Genomic DNA, 20,867 nt, shown 5'->3' on the forward strand with positions numbered 1-20,867 from the left:
CGGCCGCTGCAGCTCTTGTTTTCCTGACTCTCTGTACCTGTGTGTCCTTAGATAGAGACAGTGCTAAATTCTCCCTCCTGGCGGCTTTCCTTCGCTACCTCACCGTAAAGTGAGTCCTTCGTCCTTTGAGCTTCTGTAAAAATGTGACTTACTACTAGTTTGGCAATAAATAATAATGTATTGGAAATGATGAGCAGGCTCTATGAATATTTTAACCTTACTCAGTATTTAAAATGTTTGTTTCTGCCAGGTTTGGAATATTGAAAATTTAGTGAATGTTTGATTTTATTATTTTTATTCCAGTATACATGGGGAAAAGGCTTGCCACTTCATACTGTGTTTGCTCTGAACAAGGGTATGTTTAATGGTGACTATGGTTTCTCTTAAATGTAGGTCAATTTAGCTGCATTCAGAAGGTTAAATTAATGACGACTGGAGTGGAATATAACAGAAGGTGCACTGGCAGAAAATAAGCTAGCCCTGCAGAGTTGTCAGGAATACTGCAAACTTCCTTCCGTGCAGCCTGCAAATGTACTCTGGACACACAGGGAGTGGTTAATGATTAGAGGACTAGATTGTATTGTGGGCATCCTCTGATTAGGCAACAGTGTAGACACTCAGTTCTGAGAAATCCCTTCGTGGGATTTCATTATTGAGGAAGGCTCACTTAAAGGTGTACCACATACATGCTGATTATACCACAAAGTTATGGACATACTATGTACTCGAGCAAACATACTTTGGTCCTTTTGCTGCTTCGAAGAATTAATTTTCTCCATTTCTTATTTCAGTTCTTCTCGGTGTCCAAATGGGGATTATTGTTCCAACCGACGATTCCAGAGAAAGCAGCACGCAGACGTGGAAGTCATCCTCACAGAAAAGAAAGGCTGGGGCTTGAGAGCCGCCAGAGACCTCCCGTCGTAAGCTGTGTTTCAGTCACCTCGCACTCCCTTTCTGTGTTGCTGAGGTTGATCAGACACTTCGTAGGAACATAGTTTATCTCTTATCCTGAGGTTTAATAATGACTGACCACTTGGTAGCTAGTACATTAAAAAAATCCACTTTTATGAAAAAAATTCATGTACATATCTCTATTTGGACATTTTGTCACTTGTGACATTTGAACTAGGCAGGTCCATTTTTGTCTAATAGTTATGTTTCTCTTAATTCCAAGCAATTATTGAATGTTGTAGATCCTCAATGCAACTCTATAACAAGGAGTTGGGACTGGATGTGTTAATGTGTGTAAAACTGAGTTGGGATCAGAAAAGAGAATATCTGAGGATGTTGAGGTAGAGAAGTAAAGCATACTTGATAGACACTCTGAACATTTGTTGAATGAGTAAGTGTTGCCCTCCACCTAACTCATGTAAACCTTCTGTATGTAATGCAATAGAAGTTTCATTTTATTTTCTGCCATATTTAGTATTTCTTTCAAATACAATTCACGTATATATCACATATTAAAGTATTTTTATGCCTTATTTTAAAGTTAAATATATACAGGTTACCTGTGGTTATGATTTTAAAATATTTTGAATACATAAAAGGAATAAAGTAAGACAATAAAAGGGGTGTCAAACTCATTTTCACCAGGGGCCACATCAGCTTCACAGGTGTCTTCAAAGGGCTGAACGTAATTTTAGGACTGTGTACATGTAACTACTTGCAGTTAAGCAAGAGCTAGAGCCTGGCGCTGCTGCTGGGTAGAAACAGGGTTCCCGGCCGGATTAAGCAAGGTGGAGGGCCGGATTTGGCCCGTGGGCCTTGTGTTTGCCACCTGTGCAATAAAACATGTGCTGAGTTCTAGGGACTCAGGCACAGCTAATCTTTCAAAATCCTCTAAGCATACGCTGCACTTAGATGGGATTTGGAATGGGTTGAGGGTTTTTAGTCTGTTTATTGTGGGGATTCAAAGGTATCCCCACAGGGAACAGGTAATCGAATAATCACCACTGCCACCATCACCAGGTAATTTAGTTTTCTGACAGGAATGTCATATATTTTTTAAAAGTCAAATTGTTCTGTTTTTCTTGTGAAAATAGGAAATGATATTTGTATCAGTCCATTCTTTTAGGAACTAACCAGGAAAAAAAAAAACGTGTTCTGTTATATAAAAAGTGGATAGTCAGAACCTCATATATTTTCTTCTTTACAGAATTATCTCATTATATTCCATATCCAATTCACTGGATCCTCTATACTAGTTTAAACAAATAATAGGCTAAATGTCCTTTTAAACACTATTAATGATATTGAACTTAGAACTTCCCAGGTTAGTCCAGTGCATTTCTGAAATCACTAACTCTGGTCTAGCTGCAGGTTTTCAGGGACACTTGAAAGCCAGCAAGCCAGCTGGGTTTTCTATTTGAGAGGAGTCTTTTTTTTTTTTTTTTTTTTTTTTTAATTCTAGGAATAGTCTGGACACTGCCTCTTAGCAGAGTTTCACTAAAACCTGATGTAAATTCTTGCTGTATGCAACGTAGACTTTGTGGCTCAGGAATCCATGTCTTTTGGGTGAGGGAGGAGAGAATGTATCAGTGGTTCACATAGCAGGTTACAATTTTCTGCAGCTCTTCAACTTTCCTCAGCCACTCACAGAGAGCCCTGCTTTGGTAAAATGTACTGGGACTTCAGGTTTCCCACAGCTTCCTATTCATGTAACTTCCCTATGCTGATGGTAATACCAGTGTCACCAATTTTTAGTGTAGAACTATTTAGATATTAAATTGGAATACTCTACCAGTGAACAAGGACATATTGTCAGATAGGCACAGGATGAGGAAGCATTTGGGGCTAAGTTACTATTTAGTGTTGAAGTATTACCAACTCCATCAAAGAGCCCCAAGCAAATCCCTACCAGAATTTTTTAGTTTTAGGCTGTAGGAATGAATGGAAGGCAGTGCTGTTCAGGTTGACTTACTGTTTTGGATACCAAATGGGGCTTTGAAAAAAAAGTTGAGGTAAAATTCACATGACATAATAGTAACCATTTTAAAATGCATAATTCAATGGCATTTATAGTACATTCACAATATTGTTCAGCTGTCACCTCTTTCTAGTTCCGACACATTTTCATTACCCTAAAAGGAAACCGTGCACGTTGAGGAGAATCTCCTCATTGCCCCCTCCTCCCAGCACGTGGCAGTCTCTGATCTCCTTTCTGTCTCTGTCGATTTACCTATTCTAGATATTTCACATAAATGAAATCATAAGCATGTGGCATTTTGTGTCTGCCTTCTTTAACATAGGTGGTATCCTGTTTTTGAAGTTTCGCCTCTGTTACAGCATATATCAACACTTTTTTTAACGTGAATATGCTGCATTTTGTTTAACCATTCATCAACTGATGATCATTTGGACAAATGGGACTTTTTTTTTCTTTTGAAGATTTTACTTATATTTTAGAGAGATGGGAAGGGAGAGAGAGAAACATTAATGTGTGAGAGAAACATTGATCTGTTGTCTCTCACACCCACCCCAACCCGGGACCAGGCCTTCAACCCAGGTGTGTGCCCTGACCATGAGTCAAACTGGGGACCTTTCACTTTTGCAGGATGACGCCCAACCAACTGAGACACTGGTTAGGGCCAAATGGGACTTTTTTAAAAGCCATTTTCCCCCATAATGTTTTATGAAAACATTGAAAAGTTAAAGACCTATACATTTCATACTTATATAATTGCCAGATATGTTCTAAATTGTTGGCATTTTGCTATATTTGCTTATTATATATTCTCCATGTGCTCATCTCTTTATCCATCTTTTTGATGAATTTTAAGGGGGAATTGCAGGCATTACCTTTAACCCCTAAACCTTCCTGAGCTGGAGCCCTTTGCTTTGCAGCGATAACACCGCCCCTTTCCATCTTCAGCCTGCCACAGTGCAGCACTGTTGCTTTTCACAGACTTGAAGGAGTTGAGTGAAGAGAGACCTTATTAAACCAGGAGCAGTATCAGACTAAGACAAAGATGAACTAAGAATCCTAAGAATTATTGCCTCCACCATCAGGGGCTTCAGTCCTTCCCTGTGTCAGGCAGTTTGGTGTTACTCTTTTTTTTTTTTCTTTTGGTTGTTTTTAATTGAGACATAGCTTTTCTAGCCAGTTTTAAGGACTGCATGGTAGGCTTTCTCATTGGCTTCATTTAGTTTTTTTTGTAGGTTAGGCAGCTGAGGGGTCTAGTGACTCTTAAATTTCCTAGGTTACCGAGGACTTTGAGACTCATCTCTCAGCTGCATCATCAAGCCCAAGCTGTGACATCCATTGGTAGTGACATGTCCTTCAGAATTCCTGATGATATGAAGTCTACTCAGATTTAATGTTTGGTCAGGTTGTAGAGGCGATTTGAGAGCAGTATCATGAGAATTGAGTATTTCAGTGTAATTGCAAAGAGTGACTTTATGATACAATGGGGCAAGCAGTCATTCAGGTGAAGTTTGAATCCCGGGCTATACACCTAGCTTTGTGACCTTATGCAATGAATTTTATTTGCATGGCTTCCTCCCTCCCTCCTTCCCTTCCAGTGAGGAAGGGAGGTAGAAGGAGAGGGAAGAAATATCAGCATGAGAGAGAAGCTTTGATACATGCCCCCACCAGGGAGGCAGCCAGCAACCCAGGCACTTGCCCTGACCAGGAATTGAACCTGGGACCTTTCACTTACTAGATGACACCCAACCCATGGAGCCTCACCGGTTAGGGCTTCAGTGAACTTTAAATGAGAATTAGGGGAGGAAATGACATATTTTTTACTTATGAGGTACCAAATTCTGTATGTGTTTTGTAGTTAGTCCATATCACATTTAATCTATGTGGCAGCCTGTGATGTGTCATATTTTCCTTTTTCTCAAGAGAGGGGACTGATCCAAGAAGTAGAGAGTCCAACATTAGAGGAGCCCAGATTTTGTGACCATTCTAGTACATTTCTTACCAAACAATAAGCTTCTGAGGTTAGAAAGGAAAATTCAAGTACTGTTTATGAAAATAGTAATTTTTAGGATGATCTGTGAGTAATGTTTTGATTATCGAGACCTAAATTTGTTTGTGATTGGACTGCTGCACAAATGCATGTATATACATTATAATACTGTTTTGGACAGTTCCTTTTTTGTTGTTTTTTTCTCATTTGTTTTTAACTGCTTTATTTTCTAAGCTAAGAGGGTTTAATTTTTTTCAATTGGCTGGTTAATTCCTTCTTTAATAAGTGCATTGATTATATCAATATGTTGTAAATAAATACAAATGATTTACATTTAAAAAATCTCTGGTTAGAGTCAGGGCATATCTTCAATAGAGGAAAAAAATAGGTAAATAACCAAGGAAAGAACAATCAAGGGTGGAAAGTAACTGAAAGAAGCCAAGGAAAGAGATTCACAATAATTATTGATAAATGCTAGAGAAAACTCAAAAGAGAAAGCAGTGAGAGAAATGACCGTTGAGGTCATATTTGACCTTTAACGTCATTGGAAACCTTTGAGAGTAAAGCCAGTAGAAGGGCTGCTGTATTTGTTTAAGTTGCCGCCTATTTTTCTAAGAGATAGAAAGCCTCTGATTCTTCAGTGCCTCCTTGTTTCACCAGAGTTGTTTCTCAGCTCGGAATCACTTTTTTCATGATGATATAAACCAAACTTGCAAGTTTTTTTTTAATATCTAGTTAGAAAAAGTATGTGCATCTTGGCACTGTATAAATTATGAAAGCTTCTTAGAATCAATATTCTTAAAACTATTAGGAAGGAGAAAATTAACCTCGATTAGATACTTAGGTACTTTACATCTATTTACTTATGTCTTGTGTAATATCAGTTTTATCCACTTTGGAATATATATTTTTAAATTTATTTTTAGAGAGAGGAGAAGGGAGAAAGAGAGGGAGAGAAACATCGATGTGTGGTTGCCTCTTGCATGTCCCTACTGGGGACCTGACCTGCAGCCCAGGCATATACCCTATACCGGGAATCCAACTGGCGACCCCCTGGTTCACAGGCTGGCGCTCAATCCACTGAGCCACAGCAGCCAGGGCTAGAATATTTCTTTACACTCCTTACTTTTGCTTAGATATATGTGTTTTCCGTATGGGAAAGTGCTCCTATGCAGGCAGTGTTATTGTTTCCTTTTTGCTTTGCCAGAAACACCTTTGTCCTGGAATATTGTGGAGAAGTACTTGATCATAAAGAGTTTAAAGCCCGGGTAAAGGAGTATGCACGAAATAAGAACATCCACTACTATTTCATGGCCCTGAAGAATGATGAGGTGAGCAGCATGGATGTGTTTGCTTTGAAACAGATCTGGAAGCTGTTGAATTGAAAGATTAATTGGTCTGCACTGATCTCTGGAATAATTGGCAAAAAATGAGGGGCAGAACAGTGTATATAATTTGTTTAGAAAAAGGATGGGAGGGGGAGGTGCTTCACATATATAAATGTAGACATACATGCTTCCTGTTATAATTCTTTTTTTTTTTTTAAGATTTTATTTATTTATTTTTAGAGAGGGAAGGGAGGGAGAAAGAAAGGGAGAGAGAGAAACATCAATGTGCAGTTGCTGGGGGCCGTGGCCTGCAACCCAGGCATGTGCCCTGACTGGGAATCGAACCTGTGATACTTTGGTTTGCAGCCCGCACTCAATCCACTGAGCTGTGCCAGCCAGGGCCTCCTGTTATAATTCTTAAAAATTATTGATGACCTTCCCCAAGAGCTTTTGTTTATGTGGGTTATATTGTCAGTATTTAGCATATTAAAAATTAAAGATGAAAAATTGAAAAATAATTATTAAATCATTTCAAAGTAGTAAGCCCATTATATATTGACACAAATAGTTATGAAAATTATTTTTAAAAATTTTTTAGTGAGGAGTGCCATTGTTTTACATTTTTACAAATCTCTTTGATATCTGGCTTAATAGAACTTAGCTAGATTCTCATATTTGTCTCTACATTCAGCCTGGAAATGCAAATCCTAGGGATGGACCCCAGGACCTGCTGAGTTATAACTCTGGAGGTAGACCCAGCAGGAGTTGTAAAAAGCGGCCCAGGGGACTCAGAAACACAGGTTTGAGAGCTACCACACTGTGACACAGCATGCACTTTAAAATGAAGTTATGCACACTCAAAGTGAGACTGGAATATAGTAGGGTGTAAGAAATAGCTAGAAGGTGATAGATATGGAGATAATTTATCGTTAGCAGATTTTCTGGAGGAAGCAGTCATCACGTTGATGTGTAATGTTGTCTGGGAGCATTCTCTAGAGGAAAGCAGGTTAGGGTTGGGATTTTAAATCTGCTGAATGCCCTCCCTTTGCAAAGTGGAAGTATATTTTAAGATTTCATTTTTAACTCTTAAATTATCCTTTTCCCTAGATAATAGATGCCACTCAGAAAGGAAATTGCTCTCGTTTCATGAATCACAGCTGTGAACCGAACTGTGAGACTCAAAAAGTAAGTTGAGATAGATTTAGAGTTTGGGGTATTGGTTTAAGATTGCTGTTCTGACCATTTTAGATTCTATATCCAAGGTACCCATAGCTTTTTAAATTATTTTTTAAACTTATTATTATTTTCTTAATCCTCACCCAAGGATATGTTTATTGATTTTAGAGGGGGAGAGAGAGAGAAACAACATAGATGTTGAGATAGATGTGAGAGAGAAACATCAGTCGGTTGCCTCCTGTTCATGCCCCAACTAGGGATCAAACCCACAACCTAGGTATGTGCCCTGACCGGGAAATTGAACCTGAAACTTTTTTTAGTGTAGGGATTGATGCTCCAACCAACTGAGCCACCTGGCCAGGGCCTGTGGCTTTTATTTTTAAGCCCTGTTCTTCTACTCTACTCTATTGTTAAAAATTTTATTTTCAAGTAAGTTTAGACTGTGAAATAATAGTGCTGAAATAGTACAGATTTTCATACAATCCTTTACTTAGATTCCCCAAGTGTACACATCATACATAGCCATAATGTAATTACTCAATCCAGGATATACTATTAACTGTTAGATAATCTAAAGACCTATTTAAATTTTGTCATCTCATTTTTAAAAACAATTTTGAAAAAGGTTTTATTTATTTTTGGAGGGGGGGAGAGAGGGAGGAAGAGGGAGAAACATCAATGTGCAAGAGAAACATCAGTTGGTTGCCTCTCGCACGCCCCCAGCTGGGGATTTGGCCCACAACCCAGGCCTGTCCCCTAATAGGGAATGGAACTGGTGACCTCTTGGTTCACAGGCCAGCGCTCAATTCATTGACCACACCATCCCGCGTGCCATTTCATTATTTGGGTCTAGGATCCAGTCTAGGAAACTTCTGTTGCATTTAACTGTCATCTCTCTTTGCCCATAAATTTTAGATATTATTTCAAAGGTGCCAAATACAAAACTAAACTTTGATTTTGAAGTCCGATCTGTGTGTGGCATATACATTTTTATCAGCTCCCATCCAGGTTCCAAATTTGACTATTTTAATGACATAGTAAGGGGCCAAATGGGCACAGATAAGAGGGATTATATGTGATGTGCATGTGGGTATACAGCTCCTCCTCAACAAGGCCAGGCTTTGGGTCTTGCTTTTCTTTACGTTGCTGTGCCTGGCACATCGTCGACCCTTGATAAGTCCATTCGTCAATGGATTTGTCATTTTGAGTACCTCTCATTTGTGTTTTGAGCTTATATTTTAGAAAAATATATACAGTAGAACTTAGGTTCTTTTTCAGGTTAAGAAAACTGGACCCATTCCCTACAAAAGTATATTATCAGTGATCCCTTCTCATATCAAGATAGTGCTTTTGAGTCCTGGATATTTTTTACCTCTGATTTATGTGCTAATAGATCTTAGATATGATTTTTTCTAAGAGCCGACTCATGTAATGAATTGGAGAAACCAGTCTGAAATTACTTCACCTAAGTCCTGGTTCTAGCTTTGCTGTAGCTGGTGCCCACATGTCTGGCTGTGAGACTCCACCTGTGCTGTGCCCCTTCGTCTTTCTAAGTCTGGGTTTTTCCATCAGTAACATGTTCACATGGTCTGGAGAGGAGCTCTACAGTCGGCTTGCATCTCAGGTGTTCTGGACCTGCAAGGTCTCACTCCTGCGTATTTACCCCCACTTTAATTCTGGAGTTTTTTATACATGTGTTCTGCTGTTTCCCTTCCCTTTCGCTACCCTGAGCCGTATGACCACTGTGTCATGAAATTAAACTTCTGGCATCATTCTCCCCTGCTTCCATGCCCCATCTTATCTAAGAACACAGTTACTGTAGCCATGGTATAAGGTAATATAAATTTGCCTGTGATATTCAAGGACACCAAGCATTCCCTATTTGCTTATTTTTAGTACAAGTTAATCTTTAATATGTGGAAATATGTATTAAATTAGTTAAAGTAGCAGTTACTTTTGTTAGAGACAAATTATAGATGATATTTAATCTGCTAGTTCATGAGATAAAAGTACTACTTAAATATATTTTTTTAAAGGAAAAAGTTCCCCATTTACCTATTTGGAAAAACCTTTATTTTCTAAAGAGGCACATGCATCATTAAGGTTGATAATATTTTAAAAACACATGGATTAATCAGTTACTAATTTCTTTTCTTTTAAAAACAACATCTCAGTGGACTGTGAATGGACAGCTAAGGGTTGGGTTTTTTACCACCAAACTGGTTCCTTCAGGCTCAGAGTTAACATTTGACTATCAGTTCCAAAGATACGGGTGAGTATTGTTTCTGTTCTCTTTCGCTGCTTCTGATGGGGAAATAGACTGTTCAGATACAGAGATATAAAACTTTTTGATGTGAATTACTAAGAAGTTATACATACTACTAGCTCTTATCTGTGTGTACTGTTTCCGTTTGTGTGTGTTTTTATACTCGGGCACTTTGGGCCATTAAGGGTTATTGTATGTGAGCTACATTATTTTCCTCAGAACTTCATACTGTTGTATTTGTGTGATTATGTTTCCAATATTTTAAACATTTTTCAATTATAGAAGTGTCAACTGTGTGTAAAGAGAATAGCACAATAAATCTCTATTCATCAGTTATCAGCTGATGATTAATCTTTTGTCATGTATACCATATTATACTTTGAAAAATAATTTGTTACCTAGTTTTGTTTACCAAAACCGTAAGTAATGCAGTAGCAATGAATACACTTAGCATCTGTTAAAATATACTGTGGTTTTAGAAAATCCCACTAAAGAGGAACATGGTTCCTTGGGGCAATATCTGGTTCCAAGTTTGAGACAGGAATTGAAGAAGGTGATCCTGGGTTATCTTGTCATACCAGAGAACCAGTTGTAAAATATTAGGGGGGTCATGTGGAAAAGACTGAGGAGCTGGTTTGAATAGGCTCTTCTCACTTAGCATAAGTGGGAGAGCTCCTATTAACACTTAAGTATCAATAAGGATAATAATAACTGAAGCAGTTTGAAACACACTATATAAAGTCCTTGAGTTTTAGTGGTGTTTTAAAAATAAAATTGCATTCATCATAATTGATGAGAACCAATTCATGATTTTAAAAACTAACTTTATAAATTCAAAAAGGAAAAAAATAAAGCATGTATCCTGCTTTTTCTGAGTGATTTTTTCTTCAGGTTTAACCAAAAGCTAGTGAGAGGAAGGTCTTCTTCATCTAGGTTGTTTCAGCTAATAAACGCAGCACAGCGCTACCACATTTAGTGTTACCTCCTGAGCTGGTGAGTCTGGCACCTGTCGAGTGTCAGGGATGAGTGCCGACCGGACTCTGTGTAGGCCTCGACAGTTTTTCTCTCGGGTTTGTACTGTCCTCTTTGAAGGACAGAAAACTGGAAATCAAGTGCTATTTGTGATTTCCTGCTCTATTTTTTGAGTAATTTATTTTTGTGCCTCTGATTGCTACTGTCATACTAAATCTTTCAGTTTGCTTTGGAACAGTTTTCCTCAGGTAGCCCTCTCAGGTCCCACAGTGAAGCAGTGGCAGAAGTAGTCTGTACCCAGGCTTACACAGTTAGGCCTATGTTCTTTCCACCATTTCCCCTTGGCTCTGTAGTTACATTTATTTATTAACTATTTATTATTAGTGTCTCGTCCAGATGTGGTGATAACTATTTTCATAATCATGTATTTTCTTTTAAGTATCCTGCATTTTATATCTGTTTATATCTGTTTATAATAATACATTTGATTGTTCTTTGTACCAGTTATATATATACATATAAGCAATAGATGTTGAACTATTTAAGCAATTTTGTTCTTAATCCAAATGTGTATATGAGCTCTTATTTTCATATATTAGTAGGTACTCCTATAAAATAAATTATTCATTAACTTCTTGGCTAGTTTTGTCTGGCCAATAAAGTAAAGGTTAGAAAAAGAATGAATATTTTTAAGAGCAATTTTCAGGCATCTGCATTGGATAGTGTAAGGTTTTTTGAAGTCTCAAAATAATTGTTTTTCTTTTTGTTTAAGTTGGATTGACTTCTCTCTTGTAATTGTTATATTGTCCACATTTTTATATGGTTCACTTTCGCATACTGACATTTTTCCTGTGCTTCTTGAACAGAAAAGAAGCTCAGAAATGCTTCTGCGGGTCAGCTAACTGCCGAGGTTACCTGGGAGGAGAGAACAGAGTCAGCATCAGAGCAGCAGGTGGGAAGATGAAGAAGGAACGATCTCGTAAGAAGGATTCAGTAAGTGTTCCATTTGTCTTTAAAATTTCACCATGTGCATTTTAAGAAGGGGAGGGAGCTTTTCTGATTGATGTTTGAAAAGTCAAAACTATAACCAGAGACATTTAGAATCAGGTGAAGTAATCATCGAAAAGAAGGGTGGATGGTTGCTGTTTTTATTTCAGGTTCATAGAGATTAGAATTAGATACATTTGAGAACTAATAAAGTCTTTTTTAAAAAAGGTTTTATTTATTTTTAGAGGGGAAGAGAGAGAGAAAGAGAAAGAGAGGAAAAGAAACATCAGTGTGTGGTTGCCTTTCATGCTCCCCACACCAGGGACCTGGCCCACAACCCAGGCATGTGCCCTGGTTGGGAATCGAACTGGCAACCCTTCAGTTTGCAGTCTGGCGCTCAATCTACTGAGCTACACCAGCCAGGGCTGAAGTCATCCTGAAAACACATGGGCTAATAGTTTTTCAGAACCTGTAAAACTCCTAATTCTAAGTACAATAAAATGTTTTCTGTTAGCTCACTTAAGGTTGATCTGTATTCTTAATCTTTTAATACTGGTCTGACTTTTGTTTGGAACTCTAAAGTTTGCAGGTATTCTTAAAATCTCTGAAAACCCTATTTAGAGTGTAAAGTGAATTTTGAGAGGTAACAGGCAACCCCAGAGTGAGAAAGGAATAGTCTCAGATGGTCTTTTCATTTAATACATGAGAACGGTAGTTGAAGCCTCTTTCTACTCCAGCTCACCTGAGTTACTTCTGGAGGTGGGATGCATCTTGTTACTAAAAGGACTCTTAACTGGGACAAGGACTTTGTGTGTGTGTGTGTGTTTTGTATATTTCTCTTCCCTTTTTATGAAAATTCCTTTTTAACCTTATGTAACCTCCTGGCAAGGTCTGTAATGAAAATGCACATTTCTGAGACCATCTCCAGACCTGTAAATCTTAGTGGAGAGCTAGGAGAAGGAGCTGTTCCACTGAGATCTTTTGTAGTTAGCTCATTCCTGGACTTTTTTAGGAAAAAATAGTGTTAAGAATTATAAATAACATTGATCTTACTGTTTAGATGAGGAGATAGAAGACATAATGGGGGGGAGCAGATAATGGTTGAAAGATGATGTCTTTAAGCCCAAATTAATTATAGAGAATTAATTGCGTAGAACCTGAATTCTGTAACAAGACACAAGTATCAAAAAGTATTGAAAAGGGCCATTTAAAAGATGTGAAAAAGGGGAGTTTATAACAAACACCCATGTTTCTACTACCCAATATGAAAAAAGCTCTCTCGAGTATTGTGTGTGCTTCAGCTCCCTCTGTAGAGAACATGCATAGTGTAACTGTGTGCCAAGCACCCTTCTAAGCACTTGACATCTTAACTCATTTAATTGTCACAATAAGCCTTTCCTTAAATTAGGCACAAGGACTTTCCCTCTTTTACAGACGACAACACAAAGGCTCAGAGAGGTTGGAAGGTCACCAAGTAGATGGTGGATGGAAATGAGCTCATCTAGCTCTTGTCTTTGCTCCTAACCACTGTTGCACTGCAGTCAAACTGTAGAGAGCAGTCCCCTCCCCTCCCCACTCCCACGGATTTGGTTATAACAGCCAGTTCTTCTGCATTTTAGAATATATTGAGTGGAGTTTTCTGTGCAGTTTTAGAAATGGTTTACTATGTGTGTATATATCTGCAATTTATTTTTAACTCTTATTTTAAAATTTGATCCATGTTTATATACATGTATAAGTGAATAAACATTTTTAACTGCTGTAAAGTTTTTCATCATACAACAGTTTACTTACATATATTCCTACTAATGGACACTTGTGTTTCCAGCTCTTTGGTCCTAATATCAAAAGTTAATATCTTTATACATGTCTCTTCTGTACATGTTTCTTCAAGGGTGTATCCATGGAAGTGGTCACTGGGTCATAGCCTATTAGCCTTTTTGACTTGACTATTACAGGAAATTTTTCTTTAAACTCCAATAGGTTGCATTTATTTTTAACTCTTATTTCATGCAATTGATAGTTTACCAGAACAACTACAAAATAGTCATTAAACATATTGACCTAAACTAAACTCTTCATAAAAACTTCCCTTTGGCTGTTTCCTGTTTTCAAAACTTATATAATAAACACATTTTTAAAAACCACATTATTGATAGGAAGTGTCCTTATAATATGGTGGTTTCCTGGGCAGTGTTTATACCTCCATCGTACCAATATCCGATGGCTTTCTGTTTTCCTGATAAGATTAAAGAACGGCCCCAAGGAACAAAAGTGTAGATGTTTTTGTATTTTTTTTTTATTCTGGTAACAGTGTGTCAATATCAGCGTAGGCCTTGGTATTGGTATTATAGACTGAGTCAGGTGTAGCGTGAGTCCAGTTGTTTGGTGGGTTGAAGTCATGGGTTCTAGATGTGAAGTTATTTTGGAATAAGAATATTTCAGATGAGACTTCTGGCCAAGATGGAGGTGTAGGTAGACAAACTGTGCCTCCTCATACAACCAAAATGAGGACAACAACAATTTAGAACGAAAATAACAACCGGAACTGACAGAAAATTGAACTGTATGGAAGTCTGAACAACCGAGGAGTTAAAATAGACACATTCACCCAGACGGGTAAGTGGGGCGGAGTCGGATGGCCAGGTGGAGAGGGGTCAGCACAAAAAGCAGTGGCACCAGGTGCACAAGGCACCCTGGATGCGCAAGATGGTAACGGGCAGACCCTGGGCGACAGGCAGCAGCTGGCAGACCCCAGGCGCAGGGTGGCAATGGGCAGACCCAGTGAGGTGGCAATTGTGAAGCGAGGCACTGCGCGCAAGGCTGACCAGGCGGTCCCACATTCATGCGCAGATGAACCAGGCGAAACTGGGGAGCGAGACAGACCACGCAACCCAGAGTCCCAGCGCCAGGAAATAAGGCCTTGAAACACAGATTGAAAACACCTGTGGGAGATGAGGTGCCGGGAGAGACCCCAAGCCTCACAGGAGAGTTTGTTGGAGAGACCCATGGGGTTCTAGAACATTCACAAGCTCACCCACACAGGAATCAGCACCAGAAAGGCCCAGTTTGCTTGGGGGAAGCGGTGGAAGGAACTGAAAGCTGACAGAGAGTGGAGCAAGCACCATTGTTCTTTCTCAGACCCTGCCCCCATATACAGCTTCATAACCCAGCGCCTGGGTTGCCCTGCCCTGCCCTGGTGAACACCTAAGGCTCCGCCCCTCGTATGCAACAGGCATGACAAGACCGAAAAAAAAAATGACCCAAATGGGAGAACAGATCAAAGCTCCATAGCAAACACAACTAAGCAGCCAAGAGATAGCCAACCTATCAGATGCACAGTTCAAAGCATTGGTGATCAGGATGCTCTCAGAACTGGTTTACTTTGGTTGCAAATTAGATGAAAAAAATGAAGGCTGTGCTAAGTGAAATGAAGGAAAATGCACAGGGAACCAATAGTGGTGGGAAGAAAACTGGGACTCAAATCAATGGAGTGGACCAGAAGGAAGAAAGAAACAACCAAACAGAAAAGAATGAAGAAACAAGAATTCAGAAAAATGAGGAGAGGCTTAGGAACCTCCAGGACATCTTTAAACGTTCCAACATCCAAATTATAGGGGCACCAAAAGGGGAAGAGGAAAAGCAACAAGTGGAAAAGTTATTTGAACAAATAATAAAGGAGAAATTCCCCCAGTCTGGCAAAGGAAATAGATTTCCAGGAAGTCCAGGAAGCTCAGAGTCCCAAAGAAGTTGGACCCAAGGAGGAACACACCAAGGCACATCATAATTACATTAGCCAAGGTAAAAATGAAGGAGAGAATCCTAGAAGCAGCAAGAGGTAAGGGGACAGTAACCTACAAAGGAGTTCCCATCAGGCTGTCAGCTGATTTCTCAAAAGAGACCTTACAGGCAAGAAGGGGCTAGAGAGAAGTATTCCAAGTCATGAAAGGCAAGGACCTACATCCAAGATTGCTCTACCCGGCAAAGCTTTCCTTTGGAATGGAAGGGCAGATACAGTGCTTCTCAGATAAGGTCAAGTTACAGTTCATCACCAAGCCCTTATTTTATGAAATGTTAAAGGGACTTATCTAAGGAAAAGATAAAAAACAAGTATAGTAAAATGACAGCAACCTCACAATTATTAACAGCTACACCTAAAACAAAAACAAAAACTAAGCAAACGACTAGAACAGGAACAGAACCACAGAAATGGAGATCACATGGAGGATTATCAACGGGGAGTGGGAGGGGGAGAGAGGGGGAAAAGGTACAGAGAATAAGTAGCATAGGTGGTCGGTAGAAAATAGACAGGAGGAGGGCAAGAAGAGTATGGGAAGTGTAGAAGCCAGAGAAATTATGATACATGGATATGAACTAAAGGGGGAGAATGTGGGTGGGAAAGGGTGTGCAGGGTGGAGGGGAATGAAGGGAGGGAAATGGGACAACTGTAATAGCATAATCAATAAAATATATTTTAAAAAAATAATATTTTGGATGAAACTTTACCCGGGTAGAGGAATGACCTAGTATAAATCAAGGTTCCGAGAAGGGTCAGTTGTCGTTGTCTCTAATGAAGAGTATAACTAGTTTAGTTTTACTTGGATTGTCTCCTATGAAATCCCCTTCTGCATGTCTAGGTTCTTCTTCTTCTTCTTTTTTTTTTTTTTTTAAGATTTTATTTGTCTTTAGAGAGAGGGGAATGGAAGGAGAAAGAGAAATATTGGTGAATGAGAGATACATTGATTGGTTGCCTCTCGCACACCTGCTACTGGGGACCTGTCCTGCAACCCTTTGGTTCACAGGCTGGCACTCAGTCCACTCACCCATGCCCAGCCAGGGCTGCATGTCTAGGTTCTGAGTTCTGATTAGGTACAGTTGAGTAGAATCATATAAGTAGCACCTCTTGAATTCCCAAGAATGAGTCTTAGGACTTCTTTTGGTTTGGTCATGGAGATGACAGTATAGCAGCAGTTTAAAATACAGTTTTGCATGTTTGAACTATTAATAAGAATATGTTAATGATACTAGTCTTCATCATCCCCCATATTAACCCTTGGTTGGCAAATTTTTAATTCCTTGCTCCTACGGGGGTTTTTTAAAAATTTTTTTAAAGATTTTTTGTTTATTCATTTTTAGAAAAGGGAAGGGAAGGACAAAGAGAGGGAGAGAAACATCAATGTGTGGTTGCCTCTTGCATGCCCCTTACTGGGGACCTGGCCCGCAACCCAGGCATGTGCCCCAATTGGGAATCGAATCAGCAACCAATTGGTTCACAGGCCAGCGCTCAATCCACTGAGCCACACCAGCCAGGGCTGTACACTATGTTTTATCTGAAGATATTAAAAATGGGGCTTAGATCCATTAAAGACAGTTCATAGTTAAATCACTATTAAAAAAAGGATGATTTTTTAATTTCTTAATAACCTCTTTTCATATGCTTAACATCTGTATATTTTCTTCGGCAAGGTGTCTATTAAGATCTTTGGCCCATTTTTAAATCAACTTGTTCTGTATTGTTGAGTTTTGAGAGTAAATAATTTTCTGGACTGATTAAATACTTAACAATAAATTTTTAAGTGCTATAGAATTGTGCATAAATGTACATATAAAGTTCCAGTTATCAATAATTTATTAAAATACATCCTAATTCTTCTTATATGTTAACTTTTGGGTTAACTCAAATCCTTTTTGGAAGGTGGTGACCCATAAATGAAAATAATATGTGGAATCTAATGAACAAACTGAACTAACAAGGAAAATGGGGAGCAGGATGGAGAGCAGGATGACAGCTATTGTGGGGAGAGGATGGGGGTGGAGGGATGGAGCAAAAAGGACACATGGACACGGACAACAGTGTCGTGATTGCTCTGAGGAGAGAGGGTATTAGGGGACTATGGTAATGGGGAAAAATACAATAAAGAAAAAATAAAGACAAAAAAAGAAAAAGAGAATAATACTTTTAGTAAATGTAAATTAATGAAAGCAGTTAAACTCAGTCGTCCCTTGCCCCCACCATGTATCCTAAAAGTTACTAATTCCACTAAAAGTTATTAATTCCACAATTGATTGTCACCTTTATCCAAAATTATGGAAGCTGTATCATATCAGCATTGAGATTGCCATGCTTCCTCTTACAGATATTAGTACAGTCATTAAGCTTATCATTATAGTAGGAATGCTCAAAAGTTGTTTGCCTCTATATTTTGTTTACAAAATTTTATTTATATTTGTTTCTGCATTTTTACTATTTATTTCCTTATCTTTAGGAAAAAGACAAGATTACTGTTTTATAATATTCCAGGAGTACCTTAATTATAGTAATATCTATTCCATATATGTTTATTGAATGAATGAAAGTTTTGTCTCAAGTTTTCAGAGTTATAGAATCCGGTACATGCCTAATTACAAATGATGATAACCCAGCTCTTAACCCTTAACTCAGTGAAACATTTGCATCTCAAAACTGTCTAAAGGATTCTGGCTGTTGCTTTGGTGGGGAAAGTGGATTTAAAGTCCTTGGACTTTCCTATATTAGTCCTCTAGAATTTGGGATACAGGAAGTTTTACATTTAGGATATGTAAGGGAAAAACATCTTTGAGGAAATTGTCTGTCTTGGATTAAAATTTAACTATAAATTGGCTTTTCTGTTCATGTCTTTAATCTGTTCAAAATTTAAGAAACTCTATTGGAAATGAAAAGGGGTGAGCCTTAAATGTACATTTTAGAAGAAAAAAAAGAGTTTACATATTTTCAACTTCTGGTAGGCAGCATTTTATATTTTTGAATTTATATTTGTTCTTTACCATAATGTGAGTTTTGAGGTATTATATGAAATGTTTAGTGCCTTGTGTACATTTGTATTGAGATAGATAGTTAGCCAGTTAAGTAACAGAAAATTTTCTTAAGACTCTTTTGTTTTGTATTTGCTTTTCTCTATTTTTTTATCAGCCATTCTAGACTTATTTCGTGCCAGGTTGATTTAATGCTGTCTTTATATCTCTTTTCCTTCAGCCTCCATCTTATCTAGATTTCATTGTTATTGCCACACTAATTATTCTCAAAGTCCATTTTGATTTGATCATATTCCTCCCCTGTTTTAGATTCAGTAATAGAGCTCTCTTGCCTAATTGCATCAAAATCCAGATTCTTTTGTATTACGACTGAGATCTTCTAATCTAACACCAGCCTTCTTTTTGGTGAGAAAATCTCAGTTTCTCACCATACTGTAATCCAGTCCAGCCAGCCTGAGTTGTGCACTATCATAAATTCCCACTTTTCCTTTGTTCAAGCTTTTCCCTCTACCTTGTTCACCCTCTCCTTCTTCTTTATCTTACAGCTGAAAAACCACCTTTGATAGGTTGATTTTCCCCCATTATTGAAATATAGTATCTGAAACATCCAAAGAATACATGTAAGGTAGAAAGCGTAATTATAATGTAAACCATTGTGAGCACTTCTGTTTCCTTCTCCCTGCTTAGCCCCTAGAGGATACCCCTGTCTTTGAATTTTTTGTCTTTACCTTTTTAAAACAGATTTTTCAGATAAGTATCTATAAAAAAATTGGTTTTGAGGTGCATATAAACAGATTCATACAATATGTAATCTTCTGGAATTTGCTTTTTTCACATAACATTGTAAGATTGATAAATGTTGTTGCATTTGGCTGCATTTGATTCCTTTCACTGTGGTATAATATTCCATTGTGTGAACATGCCAGTTTATGCCTCTTGGCCACAGACATTTGGTCGTTGGCAGTTTTTTGCTATTTTGAATGGTTGTTCAATGAGCATTCTTATGAATCTCTGAAGGGCTTACTCTTAGGAGTGCAGTTGCTAGGCATTAGGGATACAAATATTTTATTTTTCAAGCTAATGCTTGATTTTTTTTCTGACAAGGCCAGATATTTTTGTTTTGGTTTATTGCATGTCTTGAGTACCTTAGAGTTATACTCGGCATGTAACAAGTGCTTTCTCATTATGGTCTTAATTGCATTTTCCTTATTACTGGTGAGGTTGAGCAAATGTTTGGGTTGATTGCTAGATATTGTGAGGCTTTTATTGTTGTTGTTGTTTTATAACCAGATATTTCTCTTTGCTGTGGTAGGTGGATGGAGAGCTAGAAGCTCTGATGGAGAATGGTGAGGGTCTGTCCGATAAAAATCAGGTGCTCAGCTTATCCCGGCTAATGGTTAGAATTGAAACTTTGGAACAGAAACTTACCTGTCTCAAGCTCATACAGGTGAACACTTTGATATTAATTTATTTTTTATTTCTGAATTTGAGGTGGGACATTTAAACTACAATTTTGAATAAGTGAGTGGAGAAAGAATAATTCTGAATAATGAGAATAATTACCTTATTTTTGAAATAGATATGTAAATTCTACATGACTTTAAAAGCTTATACTCTTAAAAATGGCTTAAGAGCTCACTATCATTTAGTTTATTAGTAGGTCTTATTTGCTTTCTCTCTGTAGTCAGAGACCATGGTGGGATTTTTTTTTGTTCAACAGTTCATGACACTTCCTAATTTTTTTCCCTTGATTATTAGCATAAGAAAGCCAGTTTTACCACAGGATCTCAAAGCAAGAAATTGTAACAGTAATCTCATTTATTCCAGTTTATTAGATATGCAACAAGAAGGTGGATAATTAAAAAGGGATGATTTTTTAAAAAAATCTAAGAGAAAAAAAGCCTTTTGAACAAGCATCTGAAATAAAAGTTATTTAAAGACTAATTTTTATAGTTTCAGCTTTTTTAGTGAAAATGGTGGATGTAATTTTTTCTTAGTCCTATAGAATTGAATTTAATTGTAAGTGACATTAATATCTATATAATTTTCTGCTTTAATGAAGTAGAAAAAATACTTGTGGGTATCAAAAAAAGATTATAATAGCTTTTAAAGCATTTATTAGTTACAGTTGTAGTTAAAGTAGTTTCTAGGCTTTTTTTTTTCCATATACACTAACTCTTTAGTTCTCTCCATGGCTCCTCTTTAATGCTCTCTCTGTCATTCTTCTCTCCACCCCCGGCCCCCACAAAATACCCTGTGCCCTACTTCCCTTTCACCATGGAAGAACACGCACTCACAGTCTTGCTTGAAGTCCTTTCTGGAACGCCATGGGCTGTCTTTGTTGTGGATCTGGATGGCAGAGCTAGGTGAAGGCCGGGAAAGTAACCAGAAGCTTCAGGAAGAGGTGAGTTTGCATTCATCTTGCTTGTT

At 38.0% G+C, this 20,867-nt stretch overlaps 1 protein-coding gene across 1 annotated transcript in view; it reads left to right on the forward strand.

Moving 5' to 3' along the window:
- Positions 1-20,867, forward strand: part of SETD2 (SET domain containing 2, histone lysine methyltransferase) — a 97,916-nt gene that overhangs the window by 37,902 nt on the left and 39,147 nt on the right. The window contains exons 5-11 of the mRNA XM_028518093.2: positions 792-920; positions 6,124-6,247; positions 7,352-7,429; positions 9,595-9,692; positions 11,525-11,651; positions 19,750-19,884; positions 20,722-20,841. Of these exons, the coding sequence (XP_028373894.1) occupies positions 792-920; positions 6,124-6,247; positions 7,352-7,429; positions 9,595-9,692; positions 11,525-11,651; positions 19,750-19,884; positions 20,722-20,841 (811 nt within the window). The remainder of the gene's footprint in view (positions 1-791; positions 921-6,123; positions 6,248-7,351; positions 7,430-9,594; positions 9,693-11,524; positions 11,652-19,749; positions 19,885-20,721; positions 20,842-20,867) is intronic.

The sequence above is a fragment of the Phyllostomus discolor genome, chromosome 7 (assembly GCF_004126475.2).
Source record: "Phyllostomus discolor isolate MPI-MPIP mPhyDis1 chromosome 7, mPhyDis1.pri.v3, whole genome shotgun sequence".
Classification (NCBI taxonomy): domain Eukaryota; kingdom Metazoa; phylum Chordata; class Mammalia; order Chiroptera; family Phyllostomidae; genus Phyllostomus; species Phyllostomus discolor.